This window comes from Malaya genurostris, chromosome 3 (genome assembly GCF_030247185.1).
Source record: "Malaya genurostris strain Urasoe2022 chromosome 3, Malgen_1.1, whole genome shotgun sequence".
NCBI classification, from domain to species: Eukaryota; Metazoa; Arthropoda; class Insecta; order Diptera; family Culicidae; genus Malaya; species Malaya genurostris.
In genome coordinates, this window is record NC_080572.1 from 60,654,030 (window position 1) to 60,677,945 (window position 23,916).

At 35.5% G+C, this 23,916-nt stretch overlaps 2 protein-coding genes across 3 annotated transcripts in view; one reads left to right on the forward strand and one right to left on the reverse strand.

Moving 5' to 3' along the window:
* The window catches only part of LOC131436516 (hyaluronidase Tab y 2.0101-like), a 76,910-nt gene extending 59,749 nt beyond the window's left edge, over positions 1–17,161 (forward strand). The window contains exons 6-7 of one of the 2 annotated variants that reach the window (XM_058605261.1): positions 15,659–15,747; positions 15,833–17,159. In XM_058605261.1, coding sequence (XP_058461244.1) covers positions 15,659–15,747; positions 15,833–15,950 — 207 coding nt within the window. In that variant the 3' untranslated portion in view covers positions 15,951–17,159. Of the gene's footprint in view, positions 1–15,658; positions 15,748–15,832 lie in introns of both variants that reach the window. The other variant, XM_058605262.1, reaches the window with a different exon arrangement.
* The window catches only part of LOC131436515 (protein king tubby 1), a 229,682-nt gene that overhangs the window by 13,633 nt on the left and 192,133 nt on the right, over positions 1–23,916 (reverse strand). The gene's annotated exons all lie outside the window — the stretch shown is intronic.

Below are 23,916 nucleotides of genomic sequence, written 5' to 3' on the forward strand. Positions count from 1 at the left end.
TAATTATGGTGTGTTCGAATATTTACTACCAAAACAATTGCGGATTTTTGCAGAAGCTGATTTGCCTGATCATTTTAATAAATAACATGACACTTTTCTTGAACGCAAAGCGAACTCATCTAAAAAATTGAAAATAAATTCTTATACATTTCCTATATTACGATTTAATAGTAGAATAAGAGAGAGAATCAAGTAACTAGAACTTGGACCTTTTTACTTTTTGCTTCACAGTATTACACGAAGGCACTGGCATTTATGACTTCAATTTAATATGTTTTTTAAACTCACGAATGGTTGTAACGTAACGAGTTATCAATAAAAACGCGATGAGCGATACTCCAGTGCTCCATGATGGGAAACTGCTAGACGAAAATAAATCTTAGTTCTTCTGCTTTCCAATGCCGTGTTCCCTATCTTCCTCCCTTGTTTGGTTCCAGTGTAACCGGAGAACAAAATGTGTCAGGTTCGACCTCTTTGCAAATGGCTAACAATCGACACGTGCTTAGTTTATGCTCTTCAGATTTGTATAAATAATTAACATTTTCCCAACATGCCAATACTCCAGTTTTCATTCAATGTGCCATTTCCTATCGATCGTATCCAAAACTTCAGTCTTCGTAACTATCAAATAATACTCTTGGAACATAGTATAATGTGGCGCACATCTGAATATTTCTTTTATAAATGCTCCTACATAAATCATTAAAGCTTGCTTGGAACAAACTTTTGCTCATATTGTGGCGCTCCTGGTGGACGGATTTGGAAGTTCATGACGCCTACGTGTCGGGAATTTTGTCAGCTTCGCGTTTGATTTTTGACATACCGCAAATCGACTGTACTTTGTAAACATTCAACATGGAAGCCGAAAGAAGGGAAAAAATTGTGCACAGTTATTTGGAAAATCCATTGTGGTCTGCATCTAGGCTAGCTAAACAGCTGAAATTGGCCAGAAATACCGTATGGCGCGTCGTTTAATAACGCGCCATACGGTATTTCTGGCCAATTTCAGCTGTTTAGCTAGTCTATAAGAAAACATGGACGACGATTCGGAAGCCTCAAGCCAATCGTCGGAGTGGAACTGTCGACCGGAAACTGCGTGGTAAGATTTTGAAGACGATTAAGAGGAATCCTAATCTGTCGGACCGTGATTTGGCCAGAAAATTGTGTAAAAAATGATCTTGAATTCAATAATAAATAACTGAAATACAGGCAATTGTCCTTGTTCCAATTCTATCTGAAGCAAGCTTTATACAGAATATAGAAAACTCATGCATACCCAAACAATCACTATATTCATACGAGTGGACATCCAATGAGTTTTACATACGAACCAGTTTTAACCCACAGAAGGAGGTAGCACCCAATCGACACCGTTCTAGTGACCAAAGGTCATAACAGGAAGACATGAGGTTGTAACTTGTGAGCACTTAATTTTTCAGTTTTTCGATATTCTAACATTCAAAACAGAATTTTATCAAAAGCTTTTCTCTTATCTGATTCTGATGCAGTTTATTCGATTGTATTCGATTTGAAAATACACAGAAAGAAATTATGAATAGTTCTACAAAAGATACAATTCATAACTACGCACTTAAAAAAATCCCTGTGATTTTACATCTTATTAGATGCACATAAATAGAGCGTCGCAGCTCACGCAAATTCACGTGGAAGAACATTTAATATTGTGTCTAAAACTCCAGGACATGAGATTCATTAAAATAAAAAAAGAATGAGAGCAACCTTGAACCGAGAATCATTGGATCGCAAATACGTCTGTTACTCGACTGAGTCACAGAAGCATGCATCTGTCATCTGTAAAATTCAAATTTTTTTGGTGTGTATGTATCAATTACTCACTAGGTAGATATGTGCTTCTGTGGCTCAGTCGATTAACTGAAGTGCTTTGTGATCTAATGTTTCTCGGTTCAAGTCGCACTGTTGCTATCGAGCTATTGTTTTTTATTTCATTCGAGCCATGTAACTTTCAAATCACACAATTTTACATGTTCTTGAATATAGATTTATGTGAAATATGACGCTTCATTTATGTGCATCTTATAAGATGTTAAATCACAAAAATATTTCGAACTGTGTATAAGTATCACTATGACAGCACAGAAACATGAAGACAAGATATGATGGCAGAATTTATTGTTACTTTGATCTTTGTTTGTTATTCACATCTACCCGGGATGCACTTTCAAACATGATATACAAATTTGTAAAAAAATTTAAACACATTACTACATGTTACTAAATTGCCGACAACTTCCGCAAATTTATCAAAAACCGACTTTCCTATCTCCCTTTTGTTCCTCTATCACTATTGTAGAATATTTCCCGGATTCCAAGATGTCACTGTTTCTCATTCGAACATGAGAAGGGATTAAGCCTGATAGAGACAGATGCACGAAAAAAAAGTTCTCCACTCCATTTGGTATTTCCTAGTCCCAAGAAAATAAGCAGAAATAATTTACTGTCTACCACCACTCGTCCCGGTTCACTTCGTCCAGACAGACTGAAAGTGGATGAGTTCATCTGAAGGAAAAGCGAAGCTCCATCATGTAAATAAATAATATATGAAGTAGAAACTTCTTCATCGCCTGAAGTTCGCCTAACGCACCCAACCAGACATTTGTGAAAGATATGCTATCGATTTCTTTTCGGCTACGTCCATGTTTCGCTGCTCATCGTTCGACCATGAAATGTATTACAGTACTTGGTATGTAACGTTTGATTGATGTTTAAAGGCCTTATAGGCCGTTCTTTAAAACAAAACGTCATTTACAGGTGTCACTTTGATCGATTTTATGCCACTGGCGCACTCAAAGGGCACACAACTGCTTTCAAGTTTTTGAATGCTTCGTCGCCCAAGTTACATTTCTAACTTTAAAGAATATTTGTAGCAGTCTTTAGTGTGACATTGAAAAAACTAGCATTAAAACTTTAATCTTCGCTAAACCTACTGAAAACCACTATAAGATCTATTCCAAAATGATTCAAGAATCAAGTTTAAAAAGCGGCTTTACGATCAATATTTAATTTATCCGGGAGAAATAAATCCCGTAATGAATAAACTGTCATTTGTCATTTGAAAATATTTTTCTTGAATACATGTGTGTGATATGCCGTTTTGATGATTACATAGAAATAATATTTTAGGTTTTATTTGCGACATTTAAGCGCTCTTATTTATATCTTGAATAGACGAAAATAAGAACTACAACTAATCACTTTGAACAAAATGTGGTTTTTACAAAAGTCCGCTTGATTTATAAAAATTAATTTCAGTGATTCGTCGTAGATTAGGTATAAATCAGTTTTGCTGCATAAAAATTGTGCAGAAGTTCTCAAAACGAATACTAAATGTCATAAATTTTTCCTCTTTTTTGTATTTTAAAATTTATTTGATGTCAGTCTATAAATGCTACGAGTAGAAGGCCAAAATGGCGGCCAGGAAATTTTGCTTTATGCAAATTTCACTTAACCTAAGAAGTAATACATTACAGAGTAGAAGGGGGTAATGTAATGAATATACGTTAAATAGAAAAATACTCCACCTACGATTTGACGTGCTTGAGTTTGTTTTTTTTTATATTATTTTATTTATTCATTTAATTATTTATTTATTCATTTATTTATTTATTTATTTATTTATTTATTTATTTATTTATTTATTTATTTATTTATTTATTTATTTATTTATTTATTTATTTATTTATTTATTTATTTATTTATTTATTTATTTATTTATTTATTTATTTATTTATTTATTTATTTATTTATTTATTTATTTATTTATTTATTTATTTATTTATTAAGATATTAGATAATAGAAACGGTAAGCTACGATTGAAATACGATAAGTAACTGTTTTGGCTTCTCGACATTTTTGAGAGTGGTGGGGGGGGGGTGTTATATGTTAAATAACCATACCAAAATGTATCCGTAATTATGACGTTGTTATTAAAAAAAGGACAAAAAACTCAAAAACTAGAATGTAGGTTTATGGAAGTATATGGTATATTTATATGGAGTTATGAAAACTTTAAAAAAATGCGAGTTTGTGATAAACTGCAACAAAATAATAATCATTTTAACGGTGACTTCTACATCTACGTTTGATTGCAGTCTAGGTGGCTGCTCTTACGTTGATTTTGATTAAAAGGAATATTTTTAATAGTTTACAACATTGCCCTCAAGTCAAGCACGTTCACAACATTGCCCCAAAGCACTTTTGTCACTTGACCTTCGAAATCTCCATTCCGATCCTAAATATCAACAAAACACCGTCGGATTTGTACTCAACGTGAGATTTTATTTGAAAAAACACTTACCTGATATTATTTAGCTCAACGAAAATGAGTTCTTTTGAGCAGACAAAGAACACTAACTGCCACTGCTGGTCCGAAAAGGAGAATTAGCGTGACAAAAATATTTTCACTATTAAATATTAGTTTTTTGTAGTTGGTGTCTTCACAAAAGTTGTTTGTAATCAAATGGCGCTCATTTTGATGAAAAAAATTACTAAGGTGGTCCTCATTTAGATTGAAATCTGAAATCTAACTTTCTTAATTTAACTCAGAAACGATTTCGTTTTTGTGTGTCTCATTTCTCGAAAAATCAATGTATGGAACATTTATGGAACTGATTTGATACTATTATTTTGCTCAAGAAAGTATGTTGATACGTTAAGGCGCTTAAGAGTTATGCAACGTTTTTGATTTTTTTAGGGTATTTTTAAAACTAATTTAAGTAAGTTAAAAAAATAACACCCTTCAAATTTTCTCTTAAATTTTACTTATATTATGACCTTTCAGGAACCGCATAGGATACATTTTTATCGATCTGGCATATAATGAATATTGATATTTGAAACTTGACTAGTTTTTGATGAAAAACAATCATAACTTCTTACTGGTAGCTCATATGAAAAACCTTGGTTGAGCCAAATTGTGCGCAATGATTAGTTCAACAACTCTTCTAAAGACAACTTTTCGATAGAACATTTCATAAAAAAGTTAGAACAAAAAAAGTGATGTTTTGGGAGCCACAATACTTTTACTCGGGAAAATTAATGTAATTCGATCGAATGAAGAGCTAGAGAGGTGCTTTTTTTAACAAAGTTGCTCAAAATAAAATTTTCTACAACTTTGTTGTACAACAAAATCATTTTTGAGTTGAATTAAGAAAGTTAGATTTCAGATTTCAATCTAAATGAGGACCACCCTAGTAACTTTTTTAATCAAAAGGAGCGCCATTTGATTACAAACAACTTTTGTGAAGACACTAACTACGAAAAACTAATATTTAACAGTGAAAATATTTTTGTCACGCTAATTTTCCGTTTCGGACCATAGTGCACTGTGGATACTCGAGTTTTAACACCAATGCAATAACTATGAAGAGTAACACACCACTACATTTGCATTTACCTATAGTATGCGTCAGAAAATTCTGAGACTCTCACTAATATTATCTTACTGCTCAAGTCACTTAAGGAGCAAGACTCTTTGCAAGCGTATGAGTAATGTCAACAATGTGTGCGTAAGAACAAATTCCGGTACTTCTTTTCCTAATTTTAATCAATAAATCTTCCATATGGTAGATATGCGAAAAATAAATCAATCGAATCATTCTGCTTAAAATTGCAATTCAAGTAAAGCGAAAATCTTAGTCTAAAATTCTTCCGCTTTCCTTAAAACTGCTCGAGAACAAATATTTCAATTTCAGCTTACATCCACTAACACATTTGATTAGCAACAAACACATTCCTATATGGATTTCCTTTTGCAGCAATTATTGCTGTTTCAATCCACCTAGTGGTGTAATGATGCCTTTCTCATATCAATCATACTATCATATAAAATACTGTGGTATTCTTCAAAACAATTTTCTTCGATTCTTAAAAGAATAACCGAAATCGGTTTGTTTGACCATCTACTGATAAAAACTATCAATCTGAAAAGATTTTAGGTCGATTTAAAATTTTTTTAAGGTTTTTCCCCATTTTCAGTGATAATATACAATTTTTAACCCACTTTACCCTATATTTCCGGAAACCGAAGTCGAATCTGCATAAAATTCAGGAATTACGTATGGGACTACAGGACCTTTCATTTGAACCTAAGTTTGTGAAAATCGGTCGCGCCATCTATGAGAAAAGTTAGAACACATATTTTCTTTTTTGCACATTTTATCCCATAACTCCCGAACCGGAAGTCGAATCCAAATAATATTCAGAAATTTTTTATGGGACCTCAAGACCTTTCTTTTGAATCTAAGTTTGTGAAATTCGGTTCAGCCATCTCTGAGAAAAGTTAGTGCACTTATTTTCACAATTTTTTGCACATTTTACCCCATAATTCCGGAACCGGAACTCGGATCCAAACAATATTCAGGAATTTTGTATGGGACCACAAGACCTTTCATTTGAATCTAAGTTTGTGAAAATCGGTTCAGTCATCTCCGAGAAAAGTTAGTGCAAAAAAACGTTACATACACACATACGCACATACACACACACAGACATTTTGCGTACTCGACGAACTGAGTCGAATGGTATATGACACTCGGCCCTCCGGGCCTTGGTTCAAAAGTCGGTTTTTACAGTGATTGCATAACCTTTCTATATGAGAAAGGCAAAAAGTTGTAAACTGTGACTTAAAAGGAAATTCTAGTGCTCGAGTTAAAAGACACTTGATTACTAACAGAATTAAAGCAGCTAGAGTGGAGCGAATCAAAGGCGAAGGCCCTGGCCCCTCCCGAAATCAGAATAATATGAATAATAATGAAAGATGCGAAGCGAACAGTGTCAAAACTAAATAAAATGGAGGTTAAGTCCAGGCCACAATAAACGACAATAGTAAAAAAGATACTTAATTGTACTGGATGACCGGAAAGAGATAGTGCGCAAACTTACCATAGTTGGCAAGATTCTGCAGATGAGGACGTTATCCTGCCGCTGGATCCCGCATGTACTTATTTAGGACCAAAAAGACGTACGCAAGTGCACTTCGTGTTCATGTTTATTTATTTATTTATTTCGTCAAGCAAATGTAGACTACATATAAATTGTTTACAATGTTCACTTACATACTACGCATTATTTCTACGACAAAGCTGAGATTTGATTTGATTTTTTGACATAGTAAGGTCAAGATGTTCGCAGTACTGATTGTAATGGCGCATTATTCGATTGACTGGACTGTATTTTGCATAATTTGTTCTAGTGTTTCTTTCTAAAAATAATTTCCTGGTTCGTAATTGACGGCTAGGTGTATAAAAATTTAGTTGCGATAATAAAGAAGGTGATTGAATGCGTTGAGAAATAATGTCGCTGATAAAATAAAGCATTGCAAGGTCGCGGCGTTCTTTAAGTGTTTGTATATTGATGAGCATGCAGCGTGCTTCATATGATGGTAGAGGAAATGCTGTCCAGTTTAATTTACGAAGTGCATATAAAAGAAATTGTTTTTGAATAGATTCGATGCGTTCTTCGTGAATAATATTATATGGATTCCATACTAGGCTGCAATATTCCAAAATAGGTCTGACATATGTAGTGTATAATAATTTTATTGTGTATGGGTCCTGAAAGTTATGACTGAAGCGTTTAATAAAGCCCAGCATGCTATTTGCTTTATTGATTATGGTATTGTAGTGTTCCACAAAAGTGAGCTTGGAGTCTAAGATTACGCCTAAATCTCTTACAATTTTACATTTTTCTACAAGCTGATTTCCTAGATGTATGTTTGTGGGTATAGTTTCATTTTTCCTACTGAAAGTTATTGAGTTACATTTTTTTACATTGAGTTGGAGTAGACTTTTGCAGCACCAAATGTGGATATTTTTAATTTCCATGAAGAGTTTCATGTCGTCTGCATATATAAGCACTTTCAGATTTTTGAGTATGAAGGAAATGTCGTTTATATGTAAAATGAAAAGGAGAGGCCCTAAGTGAGAACCCTGAGGTACGCCAGATGTTACATTAATTGGTTCAGACAGAATGTTTTGGAAGCGGACTACCTGTACACGATTCGTTAAGTATGATTTGAGCCATTCCAGAAGAGTATGTTTTATGGATTCATTACTATACATTACTATAACTTTGGATGGATTCATTACTATACGCTAGAGAACAAAATGATTACTCGACAATAGACTGAAGTCGTGCTTCGAAGCGACACGAGTGCATGGAAGGCTGGGTTTCTGGAATTGTCGTGGTATACTTTTGGAGGATTACCTCTATGCAAATATTAGCGTGCATTAATTGAGCCCGAAATCGCCGTGAAAGGGCCTTACATGAAGTACGTGAGCATCGCTACTACGGTTATAATCAACGGTTTAGGGCTCCAGTCACTTGCCCATCCACCTTGTTTACCTGATTTGGCCTCTTCGAACTATTATCTGTTCCCAAACCTCAAGTCATCTCTGAGAAATCGATGTGAGTTTTGTTTTGGAATTTGTGACCGCTACTTCCGGGACCTGATACCGAAAACTGTATAGCGTAGAGTAAGTTTGTATGGCCATCAACTGACATGACCTACAAATTTAGAACATGTTTTCTGTTCTCCACGAATCGGAGTAAAAGAGCTAATAATCTTCTCTCGGTCACAGTTACAAATTAAATTTAAATACGTACCAATGATAGTTTCAGTGTCGGTGGAAAACACCGGTAAAAGGCGCACCGAAAATTATGTACATTAGCAGTCCTCAGTAACATAATTTTTTATCTTAGGGCCCCTCCCGAAACGAAATCCTGGGTCCTAGAAGGCCTGAAAGTGAACACAGGTGTGTACTTAGAAATTCTTAAGGATCATGTGAAAATTAAGACGTTACTCTCCTGGTTTTTCTGTTTCAACATAGGGTAACGGCCCCAGTTATCATCTCAGCTCCAGTAGTCATCTCATATACGATAAATATTAGTTAGAGTTAGATCTGCTGTCTCTGTTCGATAGATTGCCTTTAAGAGTAAGATGAAATCAGGTACATTCGACTCGATTTTTCGCGTCGCTTCAACAGCAATAATCAACTATTTTTGAATTCAGTTTTTGTAATGACTAAATGGAAACATATATTGGAGGAGCCAAATGAATGAAACACTGATGTTTTTTTGAGAAAAGGTACGCTCAGAGACAGGACTGTCGTCTTTTCTGTAAGTTTTTCATTAATTAGGCTTCACCAATATGTGTTTCCACTCAGTCATTGCAAAAACTGAACTTAGTTATGGCGTCTTTACGTCAAACCAACTAAAAATTAATCATTCGTATTTTTTAACTATTTTTTCTACGGTTTTACCTTTAGAGCAAAAATAAAGATATTGTATCCGATTCTGTCGCAATTCGACTATATTAATGAGATGACTATTGGTTCAATAAACCCAATTTGAATTCAAAAAATTATTTAATTATTTTCATTTCTAATCAGCAATCAACATTTCTATCGAATTATCTAGGAAAACTTGTGAGCAGCAGCTGTTGTTCTGGAATGCCTTTCAAAAACAAAAACAGCACAAATGCATCCTCCAAAATGTACTGTTTTTTCAAGTCGATGTACTGTATTTACTCGATTCTTTCTGTAAAATTTACTGTTGTTCGTCAAAAAATATATACGAACGCCCGGCGAACAACTGTAACTAGGTTAAAGCCGAGTATAAATAAACGACATAAATTAATATACGAACGTTAGTCATACGTTTTATCAACATCAACCATTAACCTGCCTTTTTCCTAGCTACTGATAATATTGATGTACATGTGTTTACGCGCACGTTTATGAGATTAAAAGTAAAATCTACGAATTTGACTTCACGCACGTGAACGTGGCATCACTGACGGTGTGTGTGGCGAACAGAAACGGTTCACTGGATAGAAATGGTCAGTCACGCGTTCGATGTAAACAAAATTCACATATTGGGAGTACAAATTGTGCCATTTGAGCGTTTTCAGATATTTTTCACGACTTTTGCGGCATGAGGCCGAGCGTTGTCATGCAGGAAAATAATTGTATCATGTCCATGCCTGTATTCCAGCCGTTCTTCTCGTAATGCACGACTCAAACGCATCAATTGCAGTCTCTACCGTTTGGCGATGATGTTGAGGACGTTAACAACAATTGACTGAGCATAGCGTAGTATTTTTTCTTCTTGAAGTTATTAAAGAATATCAATTTTCCATCATCAGTAATAATACGATGTAAAAAACCCTTTCTTTGTTGCTCGCAAGTGAAAAATCGATTTTCAAAGTCTCTCGGTTTCAGTTCATAAGGCACCCAACTGCATTGCTTTTGAATCATTCCCATGGATTTTAATTATACAGAAACTGCTTGTTGATTCACTTCAAATCACTCTCTTGCGTTCAACTCGGATCTTCATCGCGTGTTGCCTCCAACTGTTTGTCTTCGTTTTTGTGGATGCAGAGCGTCTACAACACTATATTCAACGCTGAAATTTCCATTCTTGAAACTTAGAAACCATTCGTTACATGATTTATCATTTGGAGCATTATCACCATAAACATCCACAAGCATTTGATGCGCTTCAGTTGCACTCTTCTTCCAATTGAAACAGAGAACTAAAACTTACCGCAAATGCTGCTTAGTTAACGTAAAATTACTCATAATTAACTCAGTGAAAGACAAGTTAAAAAAAAACAAACCCGAAGTAATATGAACTGGATATTAATGACAGATGTCTAACCTTTGAAACTATCGACATCAGTTGGTACTGTTCATTATTCATAACAACCAGAGCCAATCTAAGACCGTACTAATTTGTTCACGCAATATATAGTTTTTAGAATACTCGAAATGAAGCTGAATTTATCCAAAATAGTATCTTCTTTTAACGGAACATTGAAACAGTTTGCAATGTTTGTAATACAGCGCGTGCCGTAAGCTTCGGGATGGAAATTAGTGAATCGTTGAATCGGGATGGAAGTTAGTGAATCGTCGTTAGCCATTTGTAAATGTAGCAATAATTTGGTATCGGTCCTATGCTGTTTTTAAATCAACATTCGATTGATCAGATGGATATTCGAATGCAGTTTTCTGTAGAGTTCAATCTTATCATACACAGAAATCAATGTTGGTATATTAACTAAAAAAACTTTAACTTTTCGTTTGAGTGTTTGAACAGAATGATTTTACAAGGATAAATTTTTCAAATATTACCATTTAATTCTGTTATAAGTATATCACGTCACTATACAAATTCACTATGTATCTCACGACACTATAAATCTTGTATAATAAACGTCACATCACATATGCACATTTCGAATAAAATTTATATTCTTCTTCAGTGTGATAGTTTTGTTTAGTTTTTGAAAGAATGCTGCAATGTTGTTCCTTTTATATGAAACGGAAGTAGGTAGATTCCTACAACAAATTTTGTATTTGTTTAGGGTAGGGAGAGATTAAGTGTCTTCTATGTTTGTCTGTCCCCTGTGTGTAGGTAGTAACTTAAAGAGCCAGGAAGACCTATTTCCTTGGTCTCTGTTTAGTAAAGAAGTGGAATTATGTTTGAAAATTTCTAGACTTTCTGCCGAATCTAATTTCCATGGGTTGGAAATTAGTCTTAAAATTTTTATGTCATTTGTAGTGAAATCATGGTTTTCGGAAAAGGCATGCTCAGCTACTTTCGACTTGAAATGGTGTGATAAACCCCGTTCCAGATCCTTGGATGCTTTCCCTATTTCTGCTATGTGTTCCTTGAAACGGATATCAAATGATCTCTTTGTTTGTCCAATGTATAATTTATCACAATGAGAACATGAAATATTGTATACCCCCGATTTTTTCAATTTGTCAGTAGGATCTTTAGTAGATCCTAGTAAAATTTTCAACTGGTTGCTAGTAAAGTTTTCAACTGGTTGCTAGTACTACTGAACACTAAATCCAAGCCAAAGGGTTTTAATTTTGATTTAAGTGGATATGCCATGTTAGAGTTGAAGTCTACCGATATTCTTTTCAAGGTTTCTGATAGGGGGGTCAAAGTTGTAAGTGATAATTTTTTCAATGATCTTAATTTCTTATCGAGGATTGTTTGGATTGAGCGCTCCGGATATCCATTGAGCTTTCCAATTTCGAAGATAAAATTTTTCTCTTTCACTACCGCATCATCTCTGAGGGGTAATGTTAGCATTCTGTGAAACATATGGTGAAATGCTGCCATTTTGTGTTGGTGAGAATGGTTAGAAATATTAGGTATAACTCGCTCTGTATTGGTTGGCTTCCTATATATTTCGAAAGATAAAGTTTTCGCCTCCCGTATAATAAGAACATCTAAGAAAGGTAAACTGTTGTTTGTCTCCCTCTCGCAGGTGAATTTTATGTTCCTATGTTAATTGTTGATTGTATCCAAAAAATTTTCCAAATCGTTACGCTTGATGATGCAAAATATATCATCAACGTATCTCCACCAGCGATTAGGTAGTAATCCTTGTTTATTTAAAAGTTCTTCGAGGTTTGCCATAAATAATTCGCATAAAAATGGGGAGAGCGGATTACCCATTGGGGCCCCTTGTAATTGTTTATAAAATTCCCCTCTGAATTTGAAATAATTTACATCCATGCAAAGCCGGGTTAGAGTAAGGTAAGACCTTACTTTGCATTTCCATAAACTACTACTCTTTTGTTTAACTAACCAATCTTCCAACAGATTGATTGAGTCCTTCACCGGGACACTTGGGAATAAGGAGGCTACATCGAAAGATACCATTATTTCGTCATCTTCGATTTCACCTGAGTTCAGAAGTTGAGTAGCGAATTCTTGTGTATTGGGAGTGGATCTACTAAAAAACTTTTTCGGCATATTTTTGAATTCTTCCACTAGCCATTTGGAGATTTTTTGGGTAGGGGCACCTACTGAAGAGATGATTTCCCTTATTTCATTCCCAGGTTTATGGACATTAGGTAATCCTTTGATTTTTGGTAATGAAGGGTTAGGAACTTTGAGGCGGTTGAGATTGATATCGAAGTTAGGGTTACATTCTATGAGAGTTTTATCTATTTTTTTGATAATTTCTGGAAGGGGGTCGGATCTTTGTTTCCTATATGGTCCGTCATTAATTTTTTGGATGATTATATTGTCATAATCATCCTTATCTATAATAACAACTTTGTTTCCTTTGTCAGCTTTAACATAAAAAACTGGCTTTTCCCGCAATTGTTTAACTAGCTCTCTTTAATTTACAGTATTGTCCATCCCATCCATCCATCCTCCAAAACCTTCGGTACAGTTTTCAGAAAACTTCCTAGTTAATCGTTCATCACAAAATTTCACACACGAACAAACAAATCTTCTCAACTTGGGGTTAAATTATGCCATTTCTTCCAAAGTTAATCTCGAACAGGTTATTATAGACGTTGAAACAGGTCTAGATAGGTGTAACCTTCCTTTTTCGAAAATAAATGACGCCAGGACTATTGTAGCTGAAGTCATTAAAAATACTCCATTAAGAAATGAACAAACTAAAAATGAAAGAGAGCTAGTTAAACAATTGCGGGAAAAGCCAGTTTTTTATGTTAAAGCTGACAAAGGAAACAAAGTTGTTATTATAGATAAGGATGATTATGACAATCTAATCATCTAAAAAATTAATGACGGACCATATAGGAAACAAAGATCCGACCCCCTTCCAGAAATTATCAAAAAAATAGATAAAACTCTCATAGAATGTAACCCTAACTTCGATATCAATCTCAACCGCCTCAAAGTTCCTAACCCTTCATTACCAAAAATCAAAGGATTACCTAATGTCCATAAACCTGGGAATGAAATAAGGGAAATCATCTCTTCAGTAGGAGCCCCTACCCAAAAAATCTCCAAATGGCTAGTGGAAGAATTCAAAAATATGCCGAAAAAGTTTTTTAGTAGATCCACTCCCAATACACAAGAATTCGCTACTCAACTTCTGAACTCAGGTGAAATCGAAGATGACGAAATAATGGTATCTTTCGATGTAGCCTCCTTATTCCCAAGTGTCGTGAGATACATAGTGAATTTGTATAGTGACGTGATATACTTATAACAGAATTAAATGGTAATATTTAAAAATTTATCCTTGTAAAAAACTTTCTTAATCCACCTAGCAGTGAGATGATACCTTTGTTTTTATCAATCCGCATGTGTTTTCTGCTTGAATACTCTTCGGTGTTTCAGTTTTCATGACATTATCTTAATGACCGTCGTTTTAAGCAGCAATATGAGAATTTAATAACTCATTGCTCGGTAATGTCGAAACTGCAAATCGGATCGAATTTGAATCTAAAAGTGTGACAATCGATTAAACATTCCATGATGTGTTCCACTTTAGAGTTTACGGTAATTTAACGTACTTCCAGAGCAGGTATTCTGGAACCAGCAGTACCCAAACCGATTCGTATGGCCCTATGACGAATAAAGTTTTGAGTTCAACTTTAAAGCTTTTCGGGATTGTCATCTTCTACATCGGTTTGAATTTTATAAATTCATCATCCTGTAATTCCAGAATCGGAAGTCAGAATTGGATAACATTAATTAATTTTGTATGGGACTATAAGTTTATTTTAATTTGAATTTTTGTTTCGGAAATTCGATTTGACTTTTCTTGAGAAACGATTCGATACTGGAACCGGAATTTAAAAATCGGTGAAGCCGAAGTCAGATAAATTCACCTGAGTAGCTGTATAGTTTACATTTGTTTCAAAATGTTTGAAAATCAGTGTAGACATCTTTGAGAAATCGTAGTGCAAATTATATTTTTGGACACCTTCCGAATCGAAAACTGAATACCACTAAAACTGAAATAAGTTCATTTGGTTATCAACTATCCAAATCTACTAACCCGATAAACCTGATTAATTTATGTGAAATAGACATTTTTATGCTAATCAATATGTATCCCCGAAACCGGATGTTGGATCTGACTGAAAAGAAATCTGTTTTATAAAATTTTAAAACTTTTCATTTGAATCTTAGATCGGTTCAGCCATCTACGAGCAAAATGAATTTTAATTTCGTTTCACATATCATCCTGTAGTTCCGGAACCAGAGGTCGGAACCAAACATAAATCAGGATCCTTGTTTGGGAGTATACGACTTTTCATATGAATCTGAGTTAGTAGAAAACGGTTGAGTCATCTCCGAAAAAAAATAAGTGAAATTAGTTGTCACACACTTAGTTGCTGATCTCGATGAATACATATAAAACAATAATATAAATAATAAAATAATATAAATGCCAAAGTCGAAATAATGTTAATCAGTAATAGTAAAAAAACTACTGGACGAATCTTAGAAAACTTAGAAACACTCGTTATATACTTTTTGCCCACAAAAAACGAAATGATGTACCCCGAAAATAGAAAACTCTAATTCGGCAAGGAAAACCGTCTGTCTAACAGCTCTCAATTTTCATGGGCGAATGGAAATGTTAATTATGATAAGTTTTAATTATGCCTATCTTGTTCTTTTCCGCGCCTGTTTCGAAACTTTCTGGTTGAGCTGACGGTACATCCTATAGGGGAAAGTCACAGAACGAGAAAAAGGATTTGAGTGCAATAATGGGAACGGATTTTTATGATTCAGCATAATCCTGTTTTATTTCAACCAATATGTAATCAACAAAAATATACAGGGAGCAAAAAGCTAATTTCGGTTGCTTTCTTTACACAGTTGGACTGGATCAACGCTCTGAACGCTATGAAGCAGTACGGATCGGATGGAGTAATTCTGTGGGGAAGTTCGTATGATCTCAACTCTAGGTATGTTACAGTTCCGCAAAAAAAAAACAGTGAACAATCCATAGTAACCCAATTCTTTTGATTTATCATTTCTCTTGATTCACAGAAAAAAGTGCAGCGACTTCAAAGCCTACTTGGATCACACACTGGGCCCAATTCTTCAGTCCTTGCAGCAGCGTTACTTTGTCGAAAGTCTTAAAGCGAATGATGATCCACTGTGCTGAATTTAGGCCGCGGACCACAAAACGATCGACCAACCAGTATTTCATCGTCAATGAATGCCACACTTTGTGTTCGACATTTTTTTTATTAGTCTAGCGTTAAGTTGTTTTTAGATACATACAGTAATACTATTTATTAGCAGCGAAAATTTTAGAAATATATTTTTAAAACATATATGTTCCGACCAACTAGTTTACAGAAGAGGATCTGTGTGTATAAAACATTTTCAGCCCACACTCTAGAAAAAAAATGCTTGAAAACGGATTCCCCATTTGATTTTTTCATTGTGCTCTTCAATCTCATCAAGTACCTACATCCTTATCCGAAATAGGAGTATTTTCATGTTCACTGAGCAAATGATTCATACCATGCTTGGTAGCATACGCTTCAAAAATGGGGAAAAATCTGCAACGCAGTGGCATAAAAGTGATTCACTTGAGAAAACAGAACGAATGTTTATTAGACCGAAGTCTCAATGATACTTCTGCATACGTGAGTTAATTTGAATTTCAAATCAACTTGCTCAAAAATTCAAATAAATATCAATGACGTGAAATTCGATAAATGAATATAAAATGCAGAAGGAGAGAGACACAAGGCATCAAACTTTCAGGATAAATTTTGTGTGCGGAATCAAACTTCTGGTGCCGAAACATTCAGATTGTTGCGAAAAGCCTTCGATGATAATTGTATGTCGCGATCAACTGTTTTAGATTGGTACAAGTTGTTCAAAGAGGATCCAAAGCCATCAACATTTTCTTTTGTTTGATTATAGAAAAACTTTAGTGTTATGCGTCATTTATTTATTTATTTGTGTTTTATCATCCGACTTATCTCTTAATGATTTTCTAAAAACTGTTGACAGGGAAAAACCCGTTTGAGTTGGTGTACAATGTACAATTCTTAAATAGGCACAAAACATGTCTTTTTTCAATAACTCACATTCAAAAACAATTCTAAAACAGTCAGATACAAATTACATTGAAAAACTTAAACAAATGATAAAATAATTAGCCAGTATATATGTGTGTATATGAAGAGTTAGATCGTCATAGATTTCATCGCATTTCCTGTATCAGTTCCTGTTCCTTGTGGAAAAGTCTGGCAGATTCGTTGAACTCAAATAAATGAAAGAACTCGTTGAAAGAGGAACACATTGACCGAAACGGGGAATTTCTTTGAAACTCCAATCTTTCTATAAGCCGATGAAAGAAACCCGGTCTAGTACGAAGAGAACGAGCTTGAACACTAGCATTCAACTGCGCCAAAAGATTTGTACTGTCAATCTCAGATGTTAATATTATCGCTGAAAATACTGCCTTTGCAATTTTCCTTCTTTTCTCGAGCGTATTTAGACCTAATGATCGGCAGCGTGATTCATATGGAGGCAAGTTCAATGGGTTCGTCCAACGTAGGCTTCTTAGGGCATACCAAACAAATTTGCGTTGCATACTTTCGATACTATTAATCCAGTTCTGATGATATGGAGCCCAAATCACAACTGAAGACTCCAAATGCGAGCGAATAAGTGCACAGTATAATGATCGAAGACATAGTGGATCATCAAATCCTCTGGCAATTTTAAACATAAAACCTAATTGTCTGTTGGCTTTTTCTACTATCATAGACTGATGGTTTCGAAAAGAGAGTTTTGAGTCAAGTAATATACCGAGATCTTTCACACATTCAACTCTATCTAATACATGATTTCCGATGGTGTAGTTGAAGGTGAACACCTCACGGCTTGTTTTATGATGGAATGAAATCACAACACATTTTTCGTTGTTCACTGTCATGTGGTTATCGGTACACCATTCGATAAATCGAGATAATCGCGATTGAAGCAGATAGCAATCCGCTAGACTTTAAACTACAACAAATATTTTGAAATCATCAGCATATAATAACTTACAACTTCCGGTACAGATCGATGTGACATCATTAAAGAATAAAGCGAACAAAATGGGTCCAAAAATACTACCTTGGGGTACGCCGGAACAATTACAGAATTCGTCTGAAAGTGCGTCGCCAATTTTCACTTGAACGGTACGGTCTTTGAGATAAGATTCGACCCAACAACACAATCTTGGGGAGAATCCGAGCTTGGCCAATTTTTTTAACGCAATGTCATGGTTAATTCGATCAAAAGCTGCCTTCAAGTCTGTGTTGATTTGCGCGAAGCTATTCGCAAAAAGAGACCGGAATTACGGGCTTCTTGGTTTTTGCACCACGATAATGCACCGTCGCATACTGCATTGATACTTCATGATTTTTTTTTGACAAATTCAACCACTATCGTTCCGCAACCACCGTATTCGCCTGATTTAGCTCGGTGCGACTTCTGGCTATTCAGCAAACTCGAACGATCACTACGGAGGAACCGTTTTGAGTCAATTGAAAACATCAAACTTGTATCGATACGCGCATTGAACGCTATTCCGGAAATTGACTTTACTAAGGAGTGTATCGATAAGTAGTTAGCAACATTCAAACAGTTATTACTCTGAAATGGCTTAATTTTTTGCAGCGTGTTTTGCGGTGACATGTTTGTTTACATGTCAATAACAGCTGCGCAATCGATTGGTTTCGGTACGGTTTATCGTTTGAATGAATTGATACGGAAACGCGAAAGAAAATTCTGCACACTTGGTACTCAGAAAGTGGTGTCACGTACAACGAAATTGCAAAACGGGTGAAAGTGCACCACACCAGTGTCAAAAATATTTTCGAGAAGTTCGGTAAGACCCTTTCCATGAAGGATTTGCCCCGATCCGGTAGGAAAACGGGTCCCAGCCAGCCCGACCGGGACTTAAAAGTGGTCGAGGAAAAACCGGTACTTAAAAGTGGTTCAGGAAAAACGTTCGGAAGTTCGGAACTCCCTGAAAACGTACAAGAAACAGAAGGTGCCGAAAAAGTCTCTGGTACAGCAAGTTCAGGCCAAAACAAGAGCGCGAAAACTGTATAACCGAATTCTACAGAATAAAGGCGGATGCATCCTGATCGACGACGAAACCTACGCCAAGGAAGACTCTCGAGCGCTACCCGGACCGCAATATTATACGAAATCGGTGTACCAGGACCTGGACGACGCTGACACCACGGTAGCGATGGAAAAGTTTGGGCAGAAGGTGTTGGTCTGGCAAGCAATTTGTACCTGTGGTTTGCGGTTGTCGATTTTCTTAACGAAGGGCACAATTAACGCCAAGGTGTACGAGGAAGAATGTTTGAAGAAGAGAATGCTGTCACTGTACAGAAAGCATAAGGCTCCTCCTCTCTTCTGGCCGGAATTGGCTTCAGCCCACTACGCCAACTCCGTTCTACAGTGGTTGTCGAAAAATAATGTACAATTCGTGGAAAAGGACATCAACCCACCGAACTGCCCTGATCTTCGCCCAATTGAAAGGTATTGGGCAATTGTCAAGCGGCACTTTCGGAAGAAAGGTACAGTGTCCCAAAACATGCAGGAGTTAAAAAAAACTGGACAGCTGCCACCAGGAAAGTCACAAAAGTAACTGTGCAGAATTTAATGAAGAATGTCAAGTCCAAAGTGCGAGCGTTTCACAGAAACTAGGATTTTCTTCAATATAATCAGTGAAATGCATAAAAATGTAATTTTTCTACAATATATAAATGCATAAAAATGTAATTTTTCTACAATATATAGAAAACTGATGTCAAAATATGTTTTTTTCGCTTTTTTATTCAATTATCAATGTTGCAAACTATTTTTCGATACAGTCCTTAGCTGTTTCGAGTATTGGAGAAAAAACGTTGGTACAAGTGTATTAGGGCCGGGGGGATGACGAAATCGATTTAAAAGAATAACTAAAGAGTTTTGAAGCTAAGAACAGAGTGCTTCTCTTTTTTGCCCACAGTAGTATATTGTCACATATAAAATACACTCTACAGATCGATATTTTTCACATTTATCACCCTGTAATTCCGGAGTCAAAGGTCGAATGAAATTCATTAGTGGTCTGTGGATAAGATCATTTATTTGAATATAAGTTGGTGAAAATCGGTCCAGCAGTATCAGATAAAATGTAGTGACATTTTTTTAAATTATATTTACAGTGTACCCGGTGAATCCGAAAGGTTACCGGAAGCCGGGTCCCGATAACATTGAATGGCACCCATAAGACCTTTCATTTAGATCTAAGTTTGTGATAATCGGATGAGTCATCTTCATTATTTGGCACTCACTTACACACAGGTTATATATGCTTTAAGGCATTTGGTTCTAATGTCGATGTTTGTAGTGATTGCAAAGTCCTTTCACTAAAGAAAAACAAAAACGTTTTTGCCGAGAGGCGAACGAAATATATTGAAACGATTGGGTAAACACTGTTGATGTACCAGATGAATGATTGAACTTGCCTTTTCACTTTGAAAAGGATACGACGAAAGAGACTGCCCATCAAACTGGATCTCGAAAAAAACTTTAGTGTGCAAACATTAATTACTTACCATCGAAAGAAGTTAAATGCAATTTTCTATTTTATGATGATGAACACGATTACGTTGTTGCTGTACAGTGGGTGATGAGCTCACATCGTTCACGTTCTATATTACCCCACTTTTCATTCAGTAACTTGTAAGTAAACATCATGGAATATGATGAAGGGAATATCGCTTCTATATTTGACTAGCTATGGTCGGAAGTCTAAGGTGAGCTTGTTTAATAAGCAGCAAGAGTGAAATTTACGAATACTTGAAGAAACTAGCCATGAGCTCTGTTGATAGTGTTATGTTGTTATCATTGGAGATCGTGAGAATTATGCCATTGATTTATAATTTTCTTCTACTTGGGTAAAATCTCAAAATGCTGAAATACAGGAGGAAGCTTGGGAGAAGCTATTCATTTTCACTGTACGTACCCACTCACTCCTAACTTTTCCTTAAATGATCAATAACGACGCCGGTTACGACCAAAGGCTGTGCTACTGAGGAAAACGAAGGAATGTGAGTCCGATACTCGTTGTTTCTAGAGACCGCAGGTATCACTGTATCTCCACGAGCATCACGGGATAGGAGATGTGTTAGTAGGGGGAGAAAGAGATCTCAACAAAAGCTGAATTTCGATATTCAGGAGAAATATAATAAGGCATTATAAGTAAGAAAAATATAAAATATCTCTAAGGAACGATCTCGCCAGTATCCTTTTTCTCCAATTCACATTGCTGTTAACAACACGAGATGAAACACAACTACTGAAAATATAAAATAAACACTCGCGGGTGGGTTTGCTGCAGACCAATTTTAGATTTTCAGCTTGAATAACGCGATTGACTTGTAAATGTTCTCACATTCCAGAGAAATCTGATAACACTGACAATGATATGCAGATGGCGCTTCTTCACTATACGGGACCGGGTGTCAATTAAAAAATGCAAAACTAGCCTTTTTCTGTCGTAATCTTGAACGCTTATAATTCAGACATTTGTTGAAGAGTTTATATAATTTAACTACCAATCGATTCGAAAATATTTAACTTAAACATATGAGGCAACGTAGTTTCAATATTTCACTAGTATACCATTGAAAAATGGGTTTTGATTGATCTATGTTTTTACGAGCCAATCACAGAATCTATAAATATATTCACCGTCACATTTTGGCATTAAAAATGCCTTACTATTCACTATATGGGGCCGAGTGTCAATTAAAAGTTTCAAAAAATAGCCGCGTAACCTTTTTTCGTCATAATTTTGAAAGTTAATAACTCAGTCATTTGTTGATGAATTGATATAATTTAAAACCCAATCGATTCGGAAACTTTTAACTTAAACATGTATGACGACGTCGTTTCAGTATTTCAATAGCATACTATTGAAAAAATGGTTGGAATCGACCTATGTTTTCATCCACCAATCCCTGTCGTACAAAATGACGTCAACTTCTTGTTCGGCATAGGAGGCTTTGCGTCATGCATAAAAAACACGGCATCGTTCTGCGTAGTATGAAGAGAAATCTATAAATATAGGCTGCACAAAATTTCTTTGCCTAGTTGATGTTTGACTGTGAATGAAACAAGTAGCTCGTCCAGTGAGCTGATGACTGGATTGTATATGCGTTCACTTGCTGGATTGTCGCTTTTGCATTATGCGTTGGTGAAATTTCCTGCTGTCTGTGCAACACCGTTTTTGCTTGAGTATCTTATATATCATCCAGCTATTGAAGAACCGAATCAGTGTGGTTACCGATTCTTTTGAAATATCCCAAGTATTTAGCAAATTTTTGGTCGATTTTGCCATTAAAAATGCCTTTCACTTCGCTTCCCTAGGCTGAGTGTCAATTTAAAACAAGCAAAACTAATCGCGTAACATTTTTCTGTCATAATTTTGAACGCTTATAACTCAGTCATTTGTTGATGGTTTTGTATAATTTAACAACCAATCGATTCGGAAACATTTAACTTAAACTTATGAGATAACGTCATTTGAATATTTCAATTGCATACCATTGAAAAATTGGTTTGAATTGAGTATTTTATTTTGGTTCTCTGGTAACTATCGGGCCAATTTAGAATTATCGGTTCCAAAGCTTCAATATTGTAAGCTTAAAAATGCTTTAATTTGTCAACGGATCGGTTTGCATACTTAAATGTCCATTCCCATACGAACAAAACCCTAGAAACGTTCCATTTTTAATGTTATTGTGCTCGGTCGTGTCTTGAATACAACCCTCTTATTTTTTTACTTAGTCAACGCCTGGCTGTGAGCGAGGCAGATAGTTCGACTAGCAAGTGAATAACAAAACTGAAAGTTCTATCCACTGGCTCGCTGGATAGTCACTTTTGCACTGTGTGTGGTGTGTGGATGCCGTTTTCCGTCTGCTGTACATCGTGAACACTTGCGTGTATTGAATTCAAATTAGCTGTTGATTTTGACTCTTCGGCAACTAGCAAGCCAATTCTGAACTCTCGCCTATAGATATTTTTAACCTTATTTGACGTGATTGCATCTTGGTGATATGCTAATGGATGTGCCACAATTAACTTCATTCGAATGCATTACTTCAATACTGTACACTTAAAAATAAATTGATTTGTCGACGGGATCGTGTATCTTCCGAAATCTGCATTTAATCAAAGATACCGTTGACGTGATTACGTCTTACTTCACTATGGGGCGCCTTTTCACATTTTTCCTTCTGAGAGAGTAATATGTTTTTGATTGTGAATATCTCTTTTTGTATCTTACGTATATGTTTTTGCATTGTTCAAATGTTTGGTATGAACGAGCATCAAAAAGGAAAATTGATGCTACAACAATAACTTCAATAGTACATCATTAAAAAATCTATTCAGATTGTTCCATGTTTCCACGAGCCAATCTCGGCATACCGTAATGATGTCAACCTCTTGATTCCTTCAACACGGCAGACGGTTTTAATCGTTGCTTCACACCTCATATTTCATTCGAAAGTACTTCTGCTTCGGTCGGTATAGGGAGTCCGCTGCAACTTTCGCATCAAACGGAATTTATAAATAATTTTTCCGTTTAGTAAGTGCCTGATCCAGAACTAGGCAGGTCGTCTAGCTGATGAGTACATATATCAAATACAAAATAATATTCTATCTCAGTTAAGGCTAGGCCATGAAACAACCCGAATGCTTTTTACGTGCACTGTTATTCTCCCTCGAATAGGTGAGTTCGAACGAATACTGCGGTGGTGTTATCAAGTATTATTTGATTCCGTTTGTCGCATACTGTGTTTTGCTTGTGAACTACACATTTCATTTCCCTGGTAGGCGGCAATTCAATCTATATTTATCGATGATTTGAGTAACTTAAAAGTTTATACATATAACTTAATTGATCAATATTTTAATATCGACAGAACTGAATGGAAGCGTATATATTTACATGCGTATTTCAGTGATTATTAGCGATACAAATCCTGTAATTTTTTCGCACAGCTGCAGATTCTTGTTCTTTCTAAGCGTCAACTGTGAACTCCTGAAAT